Source organism: Pongo pygmaeus, chromosome 16 (assembly GCF_028885625.2).
Source record: "Pongo pygmaeus isolate AG05252 chromosome 16, NHGRI_mPonPyg2-v2.0_pri, whole genome shotgun sequence".
Lineage (NCBI taxonomy): Eukaryota > Metazoa > Chordata > Mammalia > Primates > Hominidae > Pongo > Pongo pygmaeus.
In genome coordinates this window covers 59,646,739-59,667,740 of record NC_072389.2, presented here as the reverse complement: position 1 = coordinate 59,667,740, position 21,002 = coordinate 59,646,739, and the positions used below count along the sequence as shown (strand labels likewise).

Sequence of the window (21,002 nt, the reverse complement as noted above, 5' to 3'; positions counted from 1 at the left end):
TATGAATTTCAAATATTCAGATAAAAATATGGTCAGTATCATTAGGATTCAGGAAAGTGCAAATTAAAATCATAGTTAGATAATATATGCCTGTTAGGATAGGTAAAATTGAAAGATTTATCAAACCAAGTGTTGGCATGGTACAGCCACTTTGGAAAGCAGTTTGGCAGTTTTAATATTAAGTACATACTTACCATGTAACTCAATAGAAATAAAAGAGTATGTCTATACAAAGACTTGTAAACAAATATTCATAGCAACCTAATCTTGAAAAAGTACAAATTTTAACAGATGAATGAATAAACATATTGTGATATATATGTACAATGGAATACTACTCAAAAATAAAAAGTAACATACAATAACATGGGTGAAACTCAAAATAGTTGTAATGAATAAAAGCAGCCAGACAAAAGAATGGAGAGAATCTATGATTACATTTACACATAATGATAACATTTCCAAACTAATTCATAGTATTAGAAAGCAGATGAGGGGCATTGCCTGGGGATGGTGGAGGAGTGGATGAATTACAAAAGTGAATGAATTATTGGGGTAACGGATATCTTCATTATTTTGAAAATAGTGATAATTTTGTGGCTAAATACATATGCCAGAACTATTCAAATTAGACTATTTAAATATGTGAAATTTTATTATTTTCAATTATACCTCAATAAACCTGTTAGAAAGAGAGAGAAAGAAAAAGAGACAGAAACCTGGACCTAAATGTGAAAGTACTCTGCTTAATACTATTTAGTTTTAATGAAATCTTGAAATTTCTAAAACATCTAAAATTCATTATAAATAATTTTAAAAATTGAGAAAATATTACTCAAATAAATACTGTAGTTCATCAATAAATCAATGACATGGGAATAGACAGAACAAACACTGACTACATGTATAAACTTAATTTATTAATTCATTCAACAAATATGTATGCCTGAATATACATTAGTCAACAAAATACAAGTCTTTTCCCTCATGCTTATATTCTACTGTCACTGTAAACTTGTTATCAAATTTGAGTAAGCAAAAGCCTACAATGATTTCTCAAACTCATGATAACAATAAGAACTTCACTAAATGATCTGAATCAATAATCAGGGATTACATTGAAAGAGATTTTAAAATGTCCTATGTTTTAAGATCATTAAATTCACTTGCCTTTGCCTCTAAAACAAAATCCAAGCTACTTTTCACATGTCCTTCACATACTGATCTATGTGTTCACTGTTAGTGACCATAAGACACAATAACAGGGATCATTTATTAATATTGCAGACTTCTGTGTCAAGTTCAGGTTTTCTGACTCCATAGATTTGGGATGGGGCTCAAGATCTGCAAATCCAGCTAGTAGTCCATGTGATCCTTACCCTAGTGGTCTGGATTTTTTACTTTGTGAAATTCTGCATTAGTTTAAGTAACCAAGGAGATGATTAATGAAGCACAAATGTGATGATACAGTATTCAAACAAAGAAACAGATATAAATGAAAATCTCACCACATTATACAAATGCAACATCGGCCACCAGGATGCCATCTCAGTCTCCAGATGAGTTCACTTAAGGCATTTATTAAATTAAGTGAGAAACTAAATTGAATGATCTTCAGTATGTGAAAAAAAGTTTTACAGCATCCTTAAAATCTGACCAAACACAATAATAAAAAATGGATTCCAAATAGAGGAAGGCATCTGGTTTTTTCAGAGACAAGTTTTCAAAGGAAAAAAGTGGACTTAAACTCTGACATTAAAAACAAAATTAAAAAAAAAAAACAATTTTCTCCTTTGCACATGTCATTGCTAATTTTTATACTTGGTAGGCTTAATTTAGTTTCTAATTTTAAATCTATTTTTGCCATAAATAAATGTATTTATTCCAGTTTCTTTACTACAGTTACATAAAGTCAACTAAAATCTTTGTATATATTTTGTGGTACATGATTAAAAATAAATCACGGAGACTTTAATTTCTTCCATGATTTTATAATGTATTTTTACTGATCAAATCCTGATTTAAGATACTTGGTAAACATAAGAAATTTCTTTGATTATTAAAGCCAAAGTTTCTTCATAGAACTGAATTTGTGTTTCTCAGTAGATGTTTGTTTTCATCCAGTATCCATTTGTAAAATGGCCTATCCCAGTCCAAGGACACAGTCTTGAAACAAGTTGTCGGTCTCCCAATCTCTTAGAAACCTACTCTGTCCTCAAGAAAGGTCCAAAGAGTAAATAAGAAAACAACTCTATTCCACAAAGCTGTCAGAGACCTGAGAAGTACTTCCCAGGACCCATGATGAGATGACGACATGTTATAGATTAAGAGAAGATCTTCTAGTCCTAACAGAATAGAATAAAAGAGCAAAGTCTGTACAGAGATTAGGAAACACAAAGGCCATCGAGAAGAAAAGGCAGATATAAGAATTAGGTGTAGGGGAAAAGGGAGAAGAAAGTGAAAGGGCAAACTTGATGTTATCATGATTGTATACCAAAAATAGGACCACTTTCTCCACAATTAGGAGGAATTGAGGGACTGTTGAAAATGGATGGCTAATAGTAAGTAGAAAAGGATGAAGATTGAAATACTTAAATGTATTTCTTCTTTATTGGAATTTTAATTGGACTCAACATAAACAATGACCCTAACGGTCTTGACCAGTATAGAGGATAAGAATACAGTCATTTATCCATAGTAAGTCTGAGTCTACTTCACTGTTCTACTCCATTGTTTGTCTATTTCTGCTATCTTTGCTACCTATAACATTTCAGGTCTAACTAATATTGTCAAGACAATCCTCTTCATTAACCAGATTGCAAGTGCCTAGCTGGTAGTCTGATGTTATTTTGCTTTTATGGTCTTTAATATGTGGGTGTAAAATAAAATCTAAATATGCAATATTAAAGTTGGATTGGATCTTGGAAATCATCTAATAATTACACCTTTATTTTAGTTGGGAGGAAATTGAGACCCAGGGAAATTAGATAATTTGCCTAAGGTCACACAGCTAGTTGTATTTTGATAAAATGAGGATTTTTACAGTCTCTTCTAGAACAGTCATGAATTTTAATTCATCTGCCTTGTCTTAGAGGCATGAACTTTAGATTATAATTTGTGAAAATCGACTTGTTTTATTAAATATTTTATTAAATTTGTTAAATCAATATGCACAGCTATTTCGAAAGCAGGTTTTTTGCCAAATCTTTATTATTAAAAAGCCACAATGCAATATGTTTAACACTAGCTCTTCAAAATTATTTTTAGTTTTGGGGGAGTGTACATTTTTTTCTTTTGAGACAATGGTATAGTTATGAAAGGATCTGGAGGAAAAGTTTTACATTACATAAAAATCAAATCTTGGAAAATATTTTTCTCCATATCCAAAGAATCATACTCCATGGAGCTCAAACTAAAAATTCATAATATCATTTAATTGATATTTACTGATAAAAGTTGAAAAATATTATTTTCTACAGCTTAATTATGGAAAAGTTTATTATTGTTGTCAGAGTATGTTGCGCTTAAAATATGTATTATTTGAACTTTAGTGGAATAAAATCCATTCATTTCCAAAACATTGTACTTACTGATTCAGGATAGGTGTGTAGGCAGTTTTATCCTCATCAATAATAGTAACCATCAGTGTAATAAGTTGGGGCCAAAAATCCAAATTCTTGGTGGTTGGTCCCTGATCTTCACGAGGAATATCCTGTTTCTTACTCTGCTCACAAATTCACGCAACATGCAAAAGAAAAGGTTAATGGGATGACTTTAGTTAGATGTCACTGTCAAATAGAAGATCAAAGAAAAATGATTATGGAAATGAAACTTAGATTACGGGAGTCAAAGCTGTTAAACTCAGGTTTCTTTTCTTCATTGAATGACACCCCATAGAATAAACTCACAGTGGCCTGGCTTGTATTTCTAATCACTTTTTAAATTTTGGTTTAACTTCCATTGCTTTTTTGTTGTTGTTGTTGTTCTGGATTAGAGGTTTTTCCTCCTTCTGATGATTACAGTTCATGACCTTAAGAATTATTATTATTAGAAATTATGCCTTTAATGTGGCTTCTTCCAAGGATGAAGATTGAATTTTGTGTGTGCAAAGGTGTGTGTTTGTGTGTGCATGTGTGTATGCATAAAATTTATCTTGTCTAAATATTTTGCTCAAAGTTACATCACTAGTAAGTATGCAGAACTGACAGCTGCCTGTCAGTACTGTTACTCAAACTCAGTGCTGTTAAATCCCACAATATATACGCACTATTAATTGACTTAAACTCTCCCTTCTTAGGCACAAATTTATCTAGGTAACTAAAATTTTGTAAGTTTGTCTTTTTCTCTTTTTTTCCTTTTTTTAAAATATCTTTGAATCTTTCTCAATTTACCACTCTGCTCAAAGTCTTCAACTCTCAGTCTAGAAAGCAGAATGTGACATAGGATGATCTAGATTTACTTTGAGGTTAACAGAGTACAATAACAATCTTGAATGTTTCACATATAAATTTCATACTCAACATATGCAATTCTTTACAACATATAGACAAGTAATTCTGGTCATTTATTTTGGTAGGTGTCCCTCTTAGAGCACTTCTTTTACATTTACTTGTTAAAATTGGGTAAAAATATAGGCAGAGATACATTTTCACTTAAGTATATGAAAATTTTTGCTAAACCCTTTACAAGATTATAGGTGCAGGATATTTGAAAACATCAACTTATGGCTCCGGAAACTCAAAGACTCTGATGTAAAATGGGTATTAGATTTTATTTGGCCCAAATTATTGCCATATCCAATTGCCATGTCTTCTGCTGTGACCAGATCAGCCACCCTCCTGGCTGAATGGTTGTATGTGCATATGTTCCAGTGCAAATCATGATATGTAACCATATTATGTTGAGTTGTCATCTAATTATTCTCCCTTAACTTAAAAGACAGCCCTAGAGTGAACTAATTTAGTACTAGACACCTCTATTCTTAGACTATAATGTACTTTTAAAAGCATGTATTTCCCTAGGGTACATCCAAGAGCCTTTGATTTACATTTATGTTTGAAATGCAACAGATGTTAAAACTTGCAGAACTAAATTAAAATGGTAAAAAAAATTAGTGGCTGACACAAAATACTTCAAATATTCAGAATGAATGATAAGCAATCTCCAAAGGATCTTAAGAAGTATGTATATATGATCCCCGAGAACAACTTGAAAGTTCTTGGCAAGCTTCTTCTTTCAATTCCTGAGTTACATTAGTGAATCTTTAGGAAGTAATGGGCAGTAAGGCAGGCTTACAAATATCAAGCTTTGCTGCCTTTTAAGTTAGAAATTTTATTAAAATTTATTTTGATTTTGTGAACAGGATTTTGTTATCAGTACTAGAATGTAATTATTTGTGCATTATATTAAGCTCAATAGATTTCTAAAGGATTTAGAAATCCAGATAACCTGGTGAGTTGTGAAGGTTATAAATAAAACTACTTCTAATAGCCACAGTGGGGAGACATTTGTATTAGAACACTATCATTAATTATCATCATATGTACATAGCCAAACTATATGTCTTATATATTTTAAGTAATGTGATTAAATGAAAGAAAATTATTATACATGATATGTGTAACAACACAGCCACTTCTCATCATTTTGCAAAGAGTGACATGGAAAGGAGGAGAGACAGAAATGTTGAAATATGCATTCATTCCCAAGTCCCTTACCTGTCGCAAATTGTGCTTCCGTCACTCTTTTTTATGACACCAGAAGATTACTGATGATGCTGTTTTTCACATCATATAACATTTGTTGCATTAGAATAAATCAAACTGGATGTTGAATCATTAAGTTTTTATATAGCACACAATACTATCATAAACCAGGTTTTCCCTACTTTAATAGCATATTGTAATACACTGCATGTTTAAAGGATGAGGTCTCATCTGGTGTATTATAATATTTACTCAATTTCTTAAGAATTAAGTTTCTCTATGTGAAACTTTTTAATATACCCTACAAATCTAATAGGGCATTTAACCTTATGATTGGAAAAATTAAGGTTATGGTAGTAGAAATTAAGAAAAGCTTATAATAAGTATATTCATATTGACTGAAACATTACTATGAATAATGTTATGAAATAACATTTGTTATATCAAGAAAATATGGTAACTATAAATCATTTAATAGCAAATAAAAATACATTTATTAAAATATGACCCAGTAAATCAATCATAATTATAGTGATTATTATAATAGTGACTAAAATTATTTTGTTAATAGATTATTGAAGAAACATACTTTACAGCAAATCTGTAAGGGTATAATGGCGAGGTAATTTTTTGAAAGTGAAAAGTTGCCAGGTTATAGGATTATCTGAAGAAAGTTCTAATGGTCATGTTTACAAAGTCATTTCATTACAGAAAAGCATATACAGAAAAGTTTTTACAGACAAGCTGATGGGATGTATATTACACTTTCATGATATCACGTAAGAAAATATAAGTATATTCCATCAAGAAGAGATCAGTATATAGAAAGAGCCATTACATGCAAAAGAAAGTATTGAAATAACAAATGATATCTTCAACTTAGTGGAACTTATACAATACTTTTAAAACTGTTATAAAATATTTCTGTGGTATTCAATGTATTCATTCAATAAACATGTAATTGTGAAATGCTGCTTCTAAGGAGCTGACAAGACTAGGGTTGGGAGGAGACATCTGGTAGAAAAATGCAAAGACGGGCAGGGCGCAGTGGCTCATGCCTGTAATCCCAGCACTTTGGGAGGCTGAGGTAGGTGGATCACCTGAAGTCAGGAGTTGGAGACCAGCTTAGCCAACATAGTGAAACTCCATCTCTACTAAAAATGCAGAAACTAGCTGGGCATGGTGGCACATGCCTGTAGTCCTGGCTACTTGGGAGGCTGAGGCAGGAGAATTGCTCGAACCTGAGAGGTGGCAGTTGCAGTGAGCCAAGATTGCGCCACTGCACTCCAGCCTGGAAAACAGATTGAGATTCCATCACAGAAAAAAAAAAAGAAAAACGCAAAGATAGGCTGTGTAAACACAAAACCACATGACAGATGCCTACTATACTTGAATAATTACTAGTAAAATGGGCTATAACAGCTTTTGATGAAGTGTGCTTCTCTAACGTTTGTTCTACTCTATGTTAGTATCACGTACTTACACACACAAGGGCCAGTGCTCAACTAACTTCAAAATTTTTGCTTAAACAAAGTTGAATACGTTATTTTCAGATTTCCTGAAGCCTTTAATATGCTAATGTGCATGGTGATTCTCTAAGATTGTGGTTCTCCAACTTTAGTGTCTATCAGCCCCACTGGAAAAGCTCACAAACACAGACAGGTTGCTAGGTCCTGGGACCCATGGTTCCTGATTCAGTAGGTCTAGGGTAAAGCTTGAAAATGTGTATTGAGAGTGACCTTTCAAGTAATGCTGGTGCTTCTGCTCCAGGAATCAATTTGAGAACCACTTCTCTAAGAGGTAATACTAAAGCATTAGTTTCTCAAATGGATTTGAACTTGGTAAAGCCCTCCATTCCCTTCCTGTTCCCCCACCTCATCGTGCCAGACTTTTCACAGGTTAAGTGTTCTTCTGAACATACTTTGGGAAATAAAAGACTAGAGAGATAAATGCAGGGGTCAAATCATGAAAAGTTTTGTGTGTCACGTCAAGGAGTTTGCATTGAAACCAAACATGATAAGGACCATTAAAAGATTTTAAACATAGGAGTACTTGGTTACATTTGTGTTCTAAATGACTTGGCAGTTTACTTATTAACTCTTTAAGTTAATTTTAAGTAAAATTTTGGAACTTATTGACTAATGGGTGAGAAAGAGAAAAGGAGGAATCTAGAAGGTAATTAGGTAGACCTGTCTGAAGTTTCAAAAGCATTCTGAACGTGTTGATGTAGATTAAAAAAAATTCCAGTATATATGTGGCAGCTGAAATTATGGAGTAAATAAGATTACTCAAAAAGAGAGAGAAAAATATGTGACCACAGACAAAACCTCAGAGAAAAAGTCTAAAAAACAATAAGAATAAAATTTTATAAGAGACATAGGTAAAGGAGCGAGGCCCCTGCTGAAACAGAAGAGAATGAGAAACAGAGTCTATGTGGAATAATTAGCTTCAAGCATAAATAAGAATGTGACTTGCTCTGAGTAAGATAATCAAAAAATCTTGCAGATAAGCCTTGGTGGTGGTGAGAAAAATTAGCTAGGAATTTCCTTCTTGAGAGAAGAGGTGGTGCACAGTGTACTGGTGGAGTAGTAAAAGTTTGAAATTGCACCTGTGAGGAATGAGAGACAGCCTCGAGTTGGACCCATAGTGGCATTGCCAAGCAGTGTCGGGTGGCTCTCTGAACTTGTAGTGACACTACACTGGACCATTATGAGTTTTCTCCAGTATTGAATGTGGAAGCCTAAGAGCCAGAATGTTGGATGTGCTTCTGGAGTATACAATAAAAACAGGAAAGCAGAATGAGATTTAAATATTTGATGAGAATTACTGAAGTGCTAGAACAAATATACATTTTGGTCTGGAGGAAGGAAGGAAAAAAAGGAAGGGAAGATGAAGAAACAGATCTAGAGGAAACAAGGAGTGAAAAAGGCAGAAGCACAGGAAATTGAGGTCAGTAGGATATTTGTGTTTCGTCATTCAGCTCATGGGAATGGGAATCAAGAATGGAGATTAGGTGAAGGGCTCTAGAAATGAGGAGGTCTAGGAGAGGCCAAAGGGACTGTGGTGTTTCTGAACAGAACTTAAAGAATTTGTGTGCTCGTGTGTGTGTGTATAAGTGCTTTGCAATGTGCATAGCAAGGTAGCTGTAGTCATGGCAGCTAAGCAATGATTAAAGATCTTAGCAACCAGGTTTGCTGATGCCAAGAATTTGAATAATCAGGACAGGGTGGATATAAAGAAACAAAAAAGAAAACAAGATAGATGTAAGCCTGAATATTTTAAAAGAGGTAAGCTTTAAAATGTGACAAATATGTGGCAAGATAAAATAATATTAAATCATTAACTAGATAGCTCTCATATGATGTGTTTGCAGCTTCTTCTGATTACAAATTGATTGTTTACCTGTTCACAATTCTGAGATAAGGAAAGCTTAGCTATAGAAGTTCATAGGTTAGAAAAATGGGCCCTCTCTCATTAGTTTTGAGGTAGGAGATCAGCAGGACTTGTTCTCCAAATCAGTGGGGTTATGATCCCACTGATCAAAACAGGATGTAGTAAAGAAACCAGCTAAAATCAAAATGGGGAAGAAAGCAACCTCTAGTTGCCCTCACTGCTAATTATACACTAATTATAATGTATTAACATGCTAAAGGACACTCCCAGTAGCACCATGACAGTTTACAAATGCCATGGCAATGCCTGGAAGTTACCTTACATGGTTTAAAGGAGAGAAACCCTCTGTTCCAGGAACTCCACATCCCTTTTCTAGAAAATTATTTACCATATAATTAAGGAGTAGCTATAAATCTAGCTAACTGGTGCTAGATCCACAAGTGCTACTCTGCTTATGTGGTAGCCCTGCTTTGTCATGGAGCAGCCATTTTCCTGTACTCTGTTGCTCTAATAAATTTGCTTTGCTGTCACTTTACTCTGTTGGCTCATTTTTGAATTCTTTCCTGCATGATGCCAAGAACACTCCTTGGCTGGGCCCCAAAATTGGGGTTCACCTGCATCAGTTTAGAAGCAGAACCTAAAGTTTCAGATACCCAGGGAATCAAGGATCCTTGTGAAGGGCAATGTGGACAGTTTATCAGCTAGGAAAATAGACGGCAATTATTCTACTCTACATTTAGACAGGATTGAGAAAGAGAATTTCTCTAAGTCCTCTTCCCCTAGCTCAAGGTAACCTGTTGGGACATTCCTGACACCAGTGGAGCCACATGCCCCTCTTCTCTCTTCCAGATACTGCTGCCTTCAACTTACTGCCTAATGCTACCTCCACTACTTCAAAAAGCAGCAACAGAGGCATATTTTCAACTCATTACAATTCAATTCTCATTAAAACAACTGTTAGCCATGAAGACTGAACATACAAATGAATAATGTCTAGACCATATCTGATAGAACTCTGGCCCACAATCTCTGCATCAACAAGTCCAGGAGGCAAAACCACAAACTTTGCAGCAACTGACGTGGAATGGTAAGGATTTGGTCAATGGCTGCCAGCTTCCTTATATTTTGCCCTAATTTTTAACTGAAAACCAACAAGAGAAAGCCAAATATACTCCCTAAACAAATCACACAGGATATGTCACTTCCATTTAGCTGACTCCTAGCTTTCCCATGCTAACATGCTCCAAACACATCACACCCGAGGCCTTCCATGTTTTTTATTATAAGGTTTTTCCACTTCCCTGCCTGACTTTGAATCTCTGCTAAGTGCTAGTGATGGTAGCTGACTTTATTGCTATAGCAATGTCTGAATAAATAAACTGTCTATTCTCACTTGGATGTTCTTCATTTATATCCAAATATTAAAGTCAAATACCATTATCATCATTTTAGAGATAAGTAAACTGAGGGTTATCTTAATTTCCACATCCTCTTAAATGCAAATAATACAAGTTAGTAGCCTCAGTTTTTTCTCTTTAGCCTCAATGCCAAGACCTGGTCGAGTTTATAGATACAGATGGCAACCATCACCTCACATTAATAATATGGAGCTAATTTTTATTTTGTGTTATATGTCTTGAATGAGAAGAAAAGCTTTCAGAGAACAAAATGATTGATACCTTTGTTAAATGCCTTTGCACTTCCTGAGTTCTCAAATGTCACAACTCCTGAGCACTCATTTGCAGTTTCAGAATTATAGGCATGATCAAGGTCTAGCTGTAAGTTAATTTCCATTTGATTTTCCCCCAGTTTTAGAGCATTCTTTTTTCTCCTTTTATTGATATATAATAATTTACAAATTTATGGGGTACATGTGAGTGTTCATCGCATGCATAGAACATATAATGATTAAGCCAGCATATTTCGGGTATTCATCATCTTTAATGATTATCATTTTTATTTTTTGATATCATTTCAAGTCCTGTCCTCCAGTTAGTTTAGAATGTGCATAATATTATTGCTAAGTATAGTAACCCTAGTCTGCTATCAAACATTATAACTTATTTCTTGTATCTAACTATATTTTTATATCCATAACCAACCCTGCTTCATCCTGCCCCCCCCCAACCCTCACCACAACCCACCCTTCCCAGTCTCTGGTATCTATCATTCTATTCTCTATTTCCATATCAAGTTTATTAGCTCCCACATATAAATGAGAATATGTGGTATTTGTCTTTCTGTGCCTGGCTTATTGTACTTAATGTACTGGGCTCCAGTTCCACCCATGTGACTGAAAATGACATGATTTCATTATTTTTATGGTCAAGTAGTATTTTATTATGAATATATACCATAATTCCTTTATCTGTTGTTCTCTTGATGAACACTTAGGTTGATTTCCTATCTTTCCATAGTAGCGAAGGACTTCCAGTACTATGTTGAATAGAAGTGATGAAAGTGGGCATCGTTCACCACGAGCACTTAGGTTGATTCCATATCTTTCTACTATTCTTTGTGAATAATGCTGCAATAAACACATGAGTACATGTTTCCCAGTAGTGGGATTGCTATATTCTATGGTAGTTCTGTTTTCCATAGTAGTTGTACTAATGTATACTCTCACCAACAGTGTGTAATAGTTCCCTTTTCCTCATGTCCTTGCCAGCATCTGACATTTTTTGTCTTTTAAAAATTATAGCCATTCTAACTGGAGTAAAATGATGCCTCATCATGGTTTTGATTTGCGTTTCCCTGATGATTAGTGATATTGAGCATTTTTTATATACCTGTTGGACATCTGTATATCTTCTTTTGGGAAATATCTATTCATATTCTTTGCCCATTTTTTAATAGAATTATTATTTTTTACTATTGAGATGTTTGAGTTCCCTGTATATTCCAGATATTAGTGCCCTGTAGGATGAATAATTTGCAAATATTTTCTTTAATTCAAGAGGATGCCTCTTCACTCTGTTGAGTATTTCTTTGTTGTTCAGAAGCTTTTAACTTTACTATGGTCTCAATAGTCTATTTTTGTTTTTGTTGCCTATGCTTTTGAGCTCTTAGCCATAAAATCTTTCCCTAGAAAGATTTTCTGAAGACCAATGTCCTGAAGAATTTTCCCTCTGTTTTCTTCTAGTAGTTTTATAATTTCACGTTTAACATGTAAGTCTTTAACCCATATTGAGTTGCCTTTTGTATATGGTAGAGACAGGGGTCCAGTTTCATTCTCTTGCATATAGTTATACATTTTCCCCAACACCATTTAATAAACAGAGTGTGCTTTCCCCAATGTATGTTCCTGGAATCTGTGTTGAAGATGAGTTGGCTGTAAATATGTGGATTTATTTCTGGGTCCTCTATTCAGTTTCACCAGTCTATGTGTTTACTTTCATACAAATACCATGCTGTCATGGTTACAATAGCTTTGTAATATGTTTTGAAGTCAGATAGCATGATGCCTCCAGGTTTGTTCTTTATGCTCAGGGTTGCTTTGGCTATTTCAGCTCTTTACTTGTTCCATATAAATTTTAGAATTGTGTATTATATTTCTGTAAAAAATGTCATTGGTATTTTGATAGGAATTACATTGAATTCATAGATTGCTTTGGGTAGTATGGTCATTTCAATAATATTAATTCTTCTGATTCATGAACAAGTAATGTCTTTCCATTTGTTTGTGTCTTCTTCAATTCCTTTCATCAGTGTTTTGCAGTTTTCCTTGTAGAGGTCTTTCTCTTCCTTGATTAAATTTATTCCTAGGTATTTTTTTTGTAGCTATTGAAAATGAGACTGCCTTCTTAATTTCTTTTTTGGCTATGCCATTATTGGTGGATAGAAATGCCATTGATTTTTGTATGTTGATTTTGTATCCTTCAACTTTACTGACTTTGTTTATAAGTTCTAAGAATTTTCTGGTAGAGTCTTTTGGATTATCTGGACCTAAAATCATGTCATTTACAAAAAGGGACAGTTTGACTCTCTTCTAATTTTGGTGACTTTTATTTATTTTTCTTGCCTGATTTCTCTGGCAAAGACTTCCAGCACCATGTTGCATAGGAGTGGTGAAACTGGGCATTTTTCACCATTTGTTTCATTTCCTAGAGAAAATGCTTTCAAATCTCCCCCTTCAGTATGATGTTAGCGTGGGTTTATCATATATGGTATTTATTATTTTGAGGTATGATATTTCTATGCCTAGTTTGCTCAGAGTTGTTATAAAAGGAAAATATTTTTCTGCATCTATTGTGATAATCCTACGGGTTTTGTCTTTCCTTCTGCTGACATGATAGATCACATTTATTGACCTGAATATGTTGAACTATGCTACCATCCTTGGGATAAATCTCACTTGATCATGATGCATTATCTTTTTAATGTGTTGTTGCATTCAGTTTGTTAGTATTTTGTAAGGATTTCTGCATCTATATTTATCAGAGATATTGGTCTATAGCTTTTTTGTGTGTACCTTTGTCTGGTTTGAGTGTTAGGAAAATGCTAGCCTCATAGAATGAGTAGGGAGAATTCTCTCTTCAATTTTTGGAATAGTTTAAGAAAAAGTGGTATTCATTCTTCTTTATATGTTTGGTAGAATTCTGCATTGAATCCATCCTGTCCTGAGCTTTTATTTGTTCATAGAATTTCCATTACTGATTCAATTTTGCTCCTCATTATTGGCCTGTTTAGATTTCCTGTTTCTTCCTCATTGAATCTTGGTAAGTTGTATGCTTCCAAGAATCTATTCATTTCCTCTAGGTTTTTCAGTTGGTTAGTGTATAGTTGTTAATAATAATCTCTGGTGATCTTTTATATTTCATAATATCAGTCATAATGTCTCCTTTTTCATTTCTGAGGCCATCTGTTTTGAGCTTCTTGCTTTTTTTCTTGGGTAGTCTAGTTATCAGTTTATCAAATGTTTAAATCTCTTTGAATAACCAACTTTTGCATTGGTTTCTTTAGTCTCTATTTTGTTTAGTTCTGCTCTCACCTTTATTATTTCCTTCCTTCTGCTAATTTTGGGTTAGATTTATTCTTGCTTTTCTAGCTGCTTGAAGTGTATCATGAGACTATTTGAAATCTTTCTGAGTTTTTTTTTCAGTGTTGTTTTTTGTTTGTTTTTGGGATAGGGTCTCACTCTGTCACCCATGCTGGAGTGCAATGGCTCAATCTTGGCTCACTGCAACCTTAACCTTCTGGGCTCAAGTGACCCTCCCACCTCAGCCTCCTGAGTAGCTGGGACTACAGGCATATGCCACTACACTAGGATAATTTTTGTACGTTTTGTGGAGATGGAGTTTTGCCATGTTGCCCAGGCTTGTCTCAAACTCCTGGGCTTAAGCAGTCTGCTTGCCTCTGCCTCCCAAGTCTACCAAAGTGTGGGGACTATAGGAGTGAGCCACTGAGCCCAGCCTCACCTTTTGTTTATGTAGTTGTTTGGTGCTATAAACTTTCCTCTTAGCATTGCTTTTGCTATGTCCTACAGAAATTAATATTTTGTATTTCCATTTTTCTCTCTCTCAAGAAATATTTTAATATAAATCTTAATTTTCCTATTAACCCAGTGGTCATTCAGGAGTGTGTTGTTTGTTTTCCAAGTATATGTATAGGTTCCAAAGTCCCTCTTCCTATTGATTTCTAGTTTTACTCACTGTAGCCCGAGAAGATACATTACATAATTTTGATTTTTAAAATATTTTGAAACTTGTTTTGTGGACTAACATGTGTTTTATTCTGGAGAATGTTCCACATGCTGATGAGAAGAATATGTAGTTGTTGGATAAAATGTTCTATAAGTATCTGTTAGGTTCACTTGGTTGAAAGTTCAGTTTAAGTCCAATATCTCTGTTGATTTTCTGTCCAGAAGATCTGTTTATGCTGACAGTAGGATGTTGAAATCTTCCATTATTATTGTGTTGAAATTTGTATCTTTTTAAAAGATATTTTTAGATTTTTTAGATATCTAGTAATATTTTCTTTATGAATCTGGGTGCATATATATAATAGCTACAAAAAATATGTAAGAGTTAATTTAACCCAGAAGGTAAAAGACATCTAAATTAAAACCTATAAATAAGAATAAAAGAAATTTAAAAAGACACAAATGAATAAAAAGATGTCCAATGTTTATGGATTGGAAGTGTTACATTGTTAAAATATTAATATGACCCAAAGTGATCTATAGAGTCAATGCAATCACTATCAAAATACCAATGGCATTCTTCACAGAAATTGAGAAAACAATCCTAAAATTTGTATGAAACCACCACAGATCCTGTATAACCAAAGCAATTTTGTGTTAAAAAAAAAAAAAAAGCTGGAGGCACCACACTACCTGACTTCAAAATATACTGCAAAGCCGTAGTAACCAAAACAGTATGGTGCTAATATAAAAGCAGACACACAGATCAATGCAACAGAATAGAGAGCCGAAAAATAAATCCTAGCCACTTGATTTTCAAAAAATATGCCATGGGCACACAATAGTTAAAGGACAACCTCTTCAATCAGTGATGTTAAGAAAACTAGATATCCACATGCAGAAGAATAAAATTATATCCTTATTTGACACCATATATAAAAACCAACTCAAAATCTTTAAAGACTTCAATGTAAGACCACAAGCTATTAAATCACTAAAAGAAATCATAGGAGAAAAGCTCCATGACACTAGACTGGATTAAGATTTTTTTGGATGTGATCCCAAAAGCACAGGGAACAAAGGCAAAAATAAACAAATGGGTTTACATTAAACAGAAATGCTTCTGTACAATAAAGAACTCAAAATAGTGAAGAGACAGCTTATAGAACTGGAAAAAATATTTGCCATCTATACATTTGATAAGGAGTTACTACCCAAAATTTGTAAGACATTCAAACAACTCAATAGCGAGGAAACAAATAACCCAATTAAACATGGGCAAAGAACCTAAACAGATATTTGTCAAAAGAAGATATACAAATAGTTAACAGGTATATAGAAACATTCTCAGCATCATTTATTTTCAGGGAAATGCAAATTAAAACCACAATGAAATATCACCTTTCACTTGTCAGAATGGCTATTATCAAAAAGACAACAGATAACATGCGTTGATTAGGACGTAAAGAGAACTCTCGCACACTTTTGATGGGAATGTAAATCAGTACAGCTATTATGGAAAACAGTCTCTTTCTCATAAAACTAAAAACAGAACTACCATGTGATCCAGCTGACCACTGTATATATATCCAAAAGATATTAAATCAGTATGTCAAAGAGATAGGGACACTCTGATATTCACTGTAGCATTATTCACAATAGCCAAGTTATGGAATCAACTTAAGTAGCCATCAATGAATGAGTGGATAAAAACCATACATATGTACAAACACAGTGGAATCCTATGTAGTCTTAAAGAATGGAAATGCTGCTTCATGGATGAACCTGGAGAACGTTATGTTAAGAGGATTAAGCCAGGCACAGAAAGACAAAAATCACGCTCATGTATGGAATCTAAAAAAGTTGATCTCATAAAAGTAGATAGTAGAATGGTGTTAACAGGGGCAGGGGTGGTTGGGGTAGGGTTGGGGGTGGGGGCTTAGAGAGCTGTAGGTCAAAGGACACAAAATTTTAGTTAGAAGGAATAAATTCTAGAGATCTATTGTACAACATGTTTAATATAGTTAACAGTATATTGTATTCTAGAAAAATGCTAAGAGAGTAGATATAAATTGTTCTCACCATAGAAATAATAACTATGTCAGGCAATGTATATATCAATTAGCTAGATTGAGTCATTTCACAATGTATATATCCTTCAAAACATCATGTTGTGCATGATAAATAAATTCAATTTATCTTTCAATTAAAAAAATTATAATTTTAAAACCCATACCAAAAATACCTGAGCAAAGTGTGAATTGCAACTTATACAGAGAATGTAAAAGAAATGTATGTAGAATGGAATTGGGGCCAATATTCACAGCTCCTATTGACCATTGTTTTTCTAAGTCTGGTCCATGGATCTTCTCCATCAGAACCATGTAGGTTGTTTGATAGAAATACAAAAATCAAGAAAGTTGATTTTAGAGTCTCTATTGTAGACCTACTAAATCAGGATAACTGAAAATATGGCCCGCAAATTTGGCCTTACATACATAGCACTGCTCTTATGAAGTCTCATGTTCATAAGAAAAGTTCACTGGTAACTTATAATAAAGTCAGATTAAAAACAGGACTCGCTTTTTAGAAACAAGAGTAATACACTTACTTTTGGGTGCCAGTATCAGTCATGAGTTTGCTAGATTTTGTATTCTGTCATGATAATGAAAGACGTATCTTTCACCTTCAAACCTGATGAATTTCCAACTACACACAATTCCCTAATTTTAAGAGGAAGTGGAATGTTTTACTAGGTATTTATGTAGTATCCTTTCCAGCTGTTGATAGACTTTCATACTAGATCCTATATAAAACATTACTCTTAAAATTAATAGTCACTAAGGGATTACTAGTTTTCTCAAATAACATAATAGACTTGCTATTAATAATTGAAAACAAAAAAACTGAGCAACTAGTGGTCTTAAGAGTAATTATCAAAAGCTAAAAATACATTAATTTGGTTAGAAACAAAACTAGGAATTTCCATATATTAGAATCTTTCAGTTTCGTTACCGTAAAATATTCAATAATCTTTACAGGGTCCTTTCAGTTTCAATAAGTCAGAGGTATCCTGACATTTAAATTGCCAAAACTGCATTTCAAAGTGTTTGAGCACTCTAAGTGGTTTTTAACATCTCTAAATTGTTCCTTGAATTTGAATAGACTGTATGTAGTTAATTAAATTATACATAATTATAAAATATTATAATTCTGAATGTGGAATTTTAAATATATAAATTATTTAACAGCACGGTATAATAGAAAAATAGTAACTGAACATAGGATCAGAAACTTATACTCTGGTCTCAGCTTACCCTTAATTTATTGTATAAATTTGGGTAAAGAATTAATCTCTTCAAAACTTTAGATTCCTAATATTGAAATGATAATACAGACATATATATTTCTATATTTCTGATAGTTATAGCAAGCATATGTGTAGAATATACTTAATATTATATATTTATTACCAAAATGGGGGAATACTTATATTTATTTAAGTTTATGGTATATGCTGTAGTAATTGACGAGGTCCTGAGGATCCAAAAGACATGCATATGAAAGTTTCTTGAATATAAAACACTACTGTTTTAATAAACTAATAGCTGCTCCTTTCTCTTTAGGCAAATTACACTTGTATTAAAAAAGAAAAATGCAATAGATCATATCTGGCTAGCATTTATTTTCTGCTTCAGATATCACCTCTTTAAAAGCACTGGTGGTGCTTAGAACAAAGATAACAAACTCTGGAGTAACATGATAGCTGATTTCAAATACATGATGGGTTGTTGTACAGAAGACTAGAAGATAACTTGGATTTGTTTCGTGTGGTCAAGAAAATAATACTAATACTTTTACTTGTGAGTAAAATGTTCAACAGAGAAGATTTTAGTATAATATAATAAAAATGTTCTAGTATCCGATGTCTCCAAATGTTATAAACCTCCAAGTACATAGGGGTATCTATACATAAAAACATCATTTTTTTCAGGGAATGCTGTACCAAAAAAAAAAAAAAAAAATCCCATACTGTATCTAAAAATTGACTACATGCCCTGTGAATTTGTTAATATGCATTCCTATGATTATATACTTGTAACTAAGTTCACAGATATGAAAACATAATCCATAAGTGATATGGTCTAATCCCCACGGCCAAATTCATACATTGATACCTAATCACCAATGCAATACTATTAAGAGGTGAGGCCTTTGGGAAGTTGTTAGGTCATCATGGGGCTGGAACCCTCCATAATGGGATTAATGCCCTTACAAAAGAGGCCTGAGGGAGCTGGTTCACTCCTGCCATGTGAGGACACAGGAAGACTGTGCTATCTGTAAGGAACAGATCCTTAGCAGACACCAAATCTGCTAGCAGCTTCATCTTGGACTTCCTGGCCTCAGAACTGTGAGAAATAAATTTCTGCTGCTTATAAATTACCCAGTCTAAGGAATTTTCTTATAACAGTCTGAATGGATTAAGACAAGTTTTAAGTACTTTATAGGATGTTGATGAAAATATATGGTTACTGCTTAAAAGGATAAACAGCTTAAAAAGCTCTAATCATGACAGGGGCTGAATAGCTGTTCACCAAATCTGTTCCTTCTTTTTCTTGGGTACACAGCTAACAAGTGTGGAGGGTCAAGAATAGTTTCAAATTATTTGTCAGTTCTTCCTTCAATAAGTATGCCTGTTTTTCTCCCCTTGAACATGGGTGACTTTGAGCAATAGAATATGGCAGAAGTGATCTATGTCTATTTCCAGGCTGTAGTCTTAAGAAATGCAATTCTCAGTGCTTGTCTCTGCTCTTGATGCTTGAACATCTGCTCTTAAAATACAGCCATTATGCTGTGAGGAAGCCCAGGCAGCCCTGTGGGGCTGTGGTTGGTTCTTTTTGGAGGCTGTGGTTGGTTCTTTCTCTTTGTGGAGGTTCTTTCTGAAGGAACATCCATTTCATGATTCTCTCCTAGCACCTGATGGCTGCTAGGCTGTGAGATTCTTCAATTTGTAGCTGCATAACACCAATCTCTGCCTCTGCCTTCACAAGGGCTTCTTCTCTCTGTGTGTCTGCTCCTTTATTGGCTCCCTTAAGAATGTCTGTCATTGGATCTAGGGCCTATTCTAATCTAGGAGGATCTCATCTCAAGATGATTACCTCAGTTACATTTGCAAAGGCACTTGTTCCAAATCGGGTCAGACTCTGAGGTTCTGGATGAACAACAAGTCTTTCCAGGGGACATCATTAAAGCTATTGAACTCACCATCTTCCACTGGGACAATTCTCAAAGATGTTTCATGTGGTTTTCAATGGGTTCTCAGAGAAACAGAGCATAGAATTTACCAGCTCACTATAGCACATGTTACTGCTTTTCTTTGTTCTTTATGTCATTTTCTCTATATATTCAGCTTCTCTTTCCTGGGATCACATCTCAAATAAACTACCTTTGAGTCTTTCTCTTAGGCCCTCCTCTCGAACAACCCAAACTATGACAGGAAGACTACTTGAGTATCAGGCAGACTGATTTTTAGACTTTCATGACTAAGAATAAAACTCATTACTCATATCTGAGTTTAGACTTATTTGATTTAGCAGCTAGTTTTATCTGTAATAACACAATTCCATTGCTGTTTATAAAATTTAAACTCGTATATGCTTTTTCTGGTTATGTTTCAGGTGTCATCCAAATTTTCCTTATGTTTCTGTCACTGTTATCTTCTCAAAACCCCTTTTTGTCTTTAGAGGAATCTTAAAATACTGTAACCCATACCTTTCTTTTCTTAAACTTAGGTATTCTTAGATGATCCAGGAAATTGATTTTTAGATATTTTATCTTTGAAATAAACATAAATAACTTCTATTCAGTCCTTGAATTCCTACAAGTACATTTATCCTTGGGAAAGTTAAAAATTTATTTGAAAGGACACAGTTACTACTAGATACTACATGAAAGCAATATGAATGATATTCAATGTCTCTTCTCTAGGAATTAAGGATTGTCTTAAAGACAGAAAGAATATAGTCTCTGACTCTAATAAAAAATACTCAAGAACATGTAATAGTCAGATGGAGAAAATTAAATATTGTGATTTAAAAAAGGGGAAATTTTGTTGCAAATGGGTGTTTGTTTTCTATTGCTGTGTAACGAATTGCTACAATTTTGGCAGCTTTAAAAATATACATTTATTGTTACACAGTTTCAATGGGTCAGGAGTCCAGGCACAGCTCCACTGGGTCTTCTGCTCTATGTTTCAGTGGGCT

General features: G+C 33.9%; 1 protein-coding gene across 1 annotated transcript in view; it reads right to left on the bottom strand.

Annotated features, from left to right (window-relative positions):
• The window catches only part of UNC13C (unc-13 homolog C), a 662,499-nt gene that overhangs the window by 240,827 nt on the left and 400,670 nt on the right, over positions 1–21,002 (bottom strand). Inside the window, exon 17 of the mRNA XM_063652632.1 lies at positions 3,591–3,724. Coding sequence (XP_063508702.1) covers positions 3,591–3,724 — 134 coding nt within the window. The remainder of the gene's footprint in view (positions 1–3,590; positions 3,725–21,002) is intronic.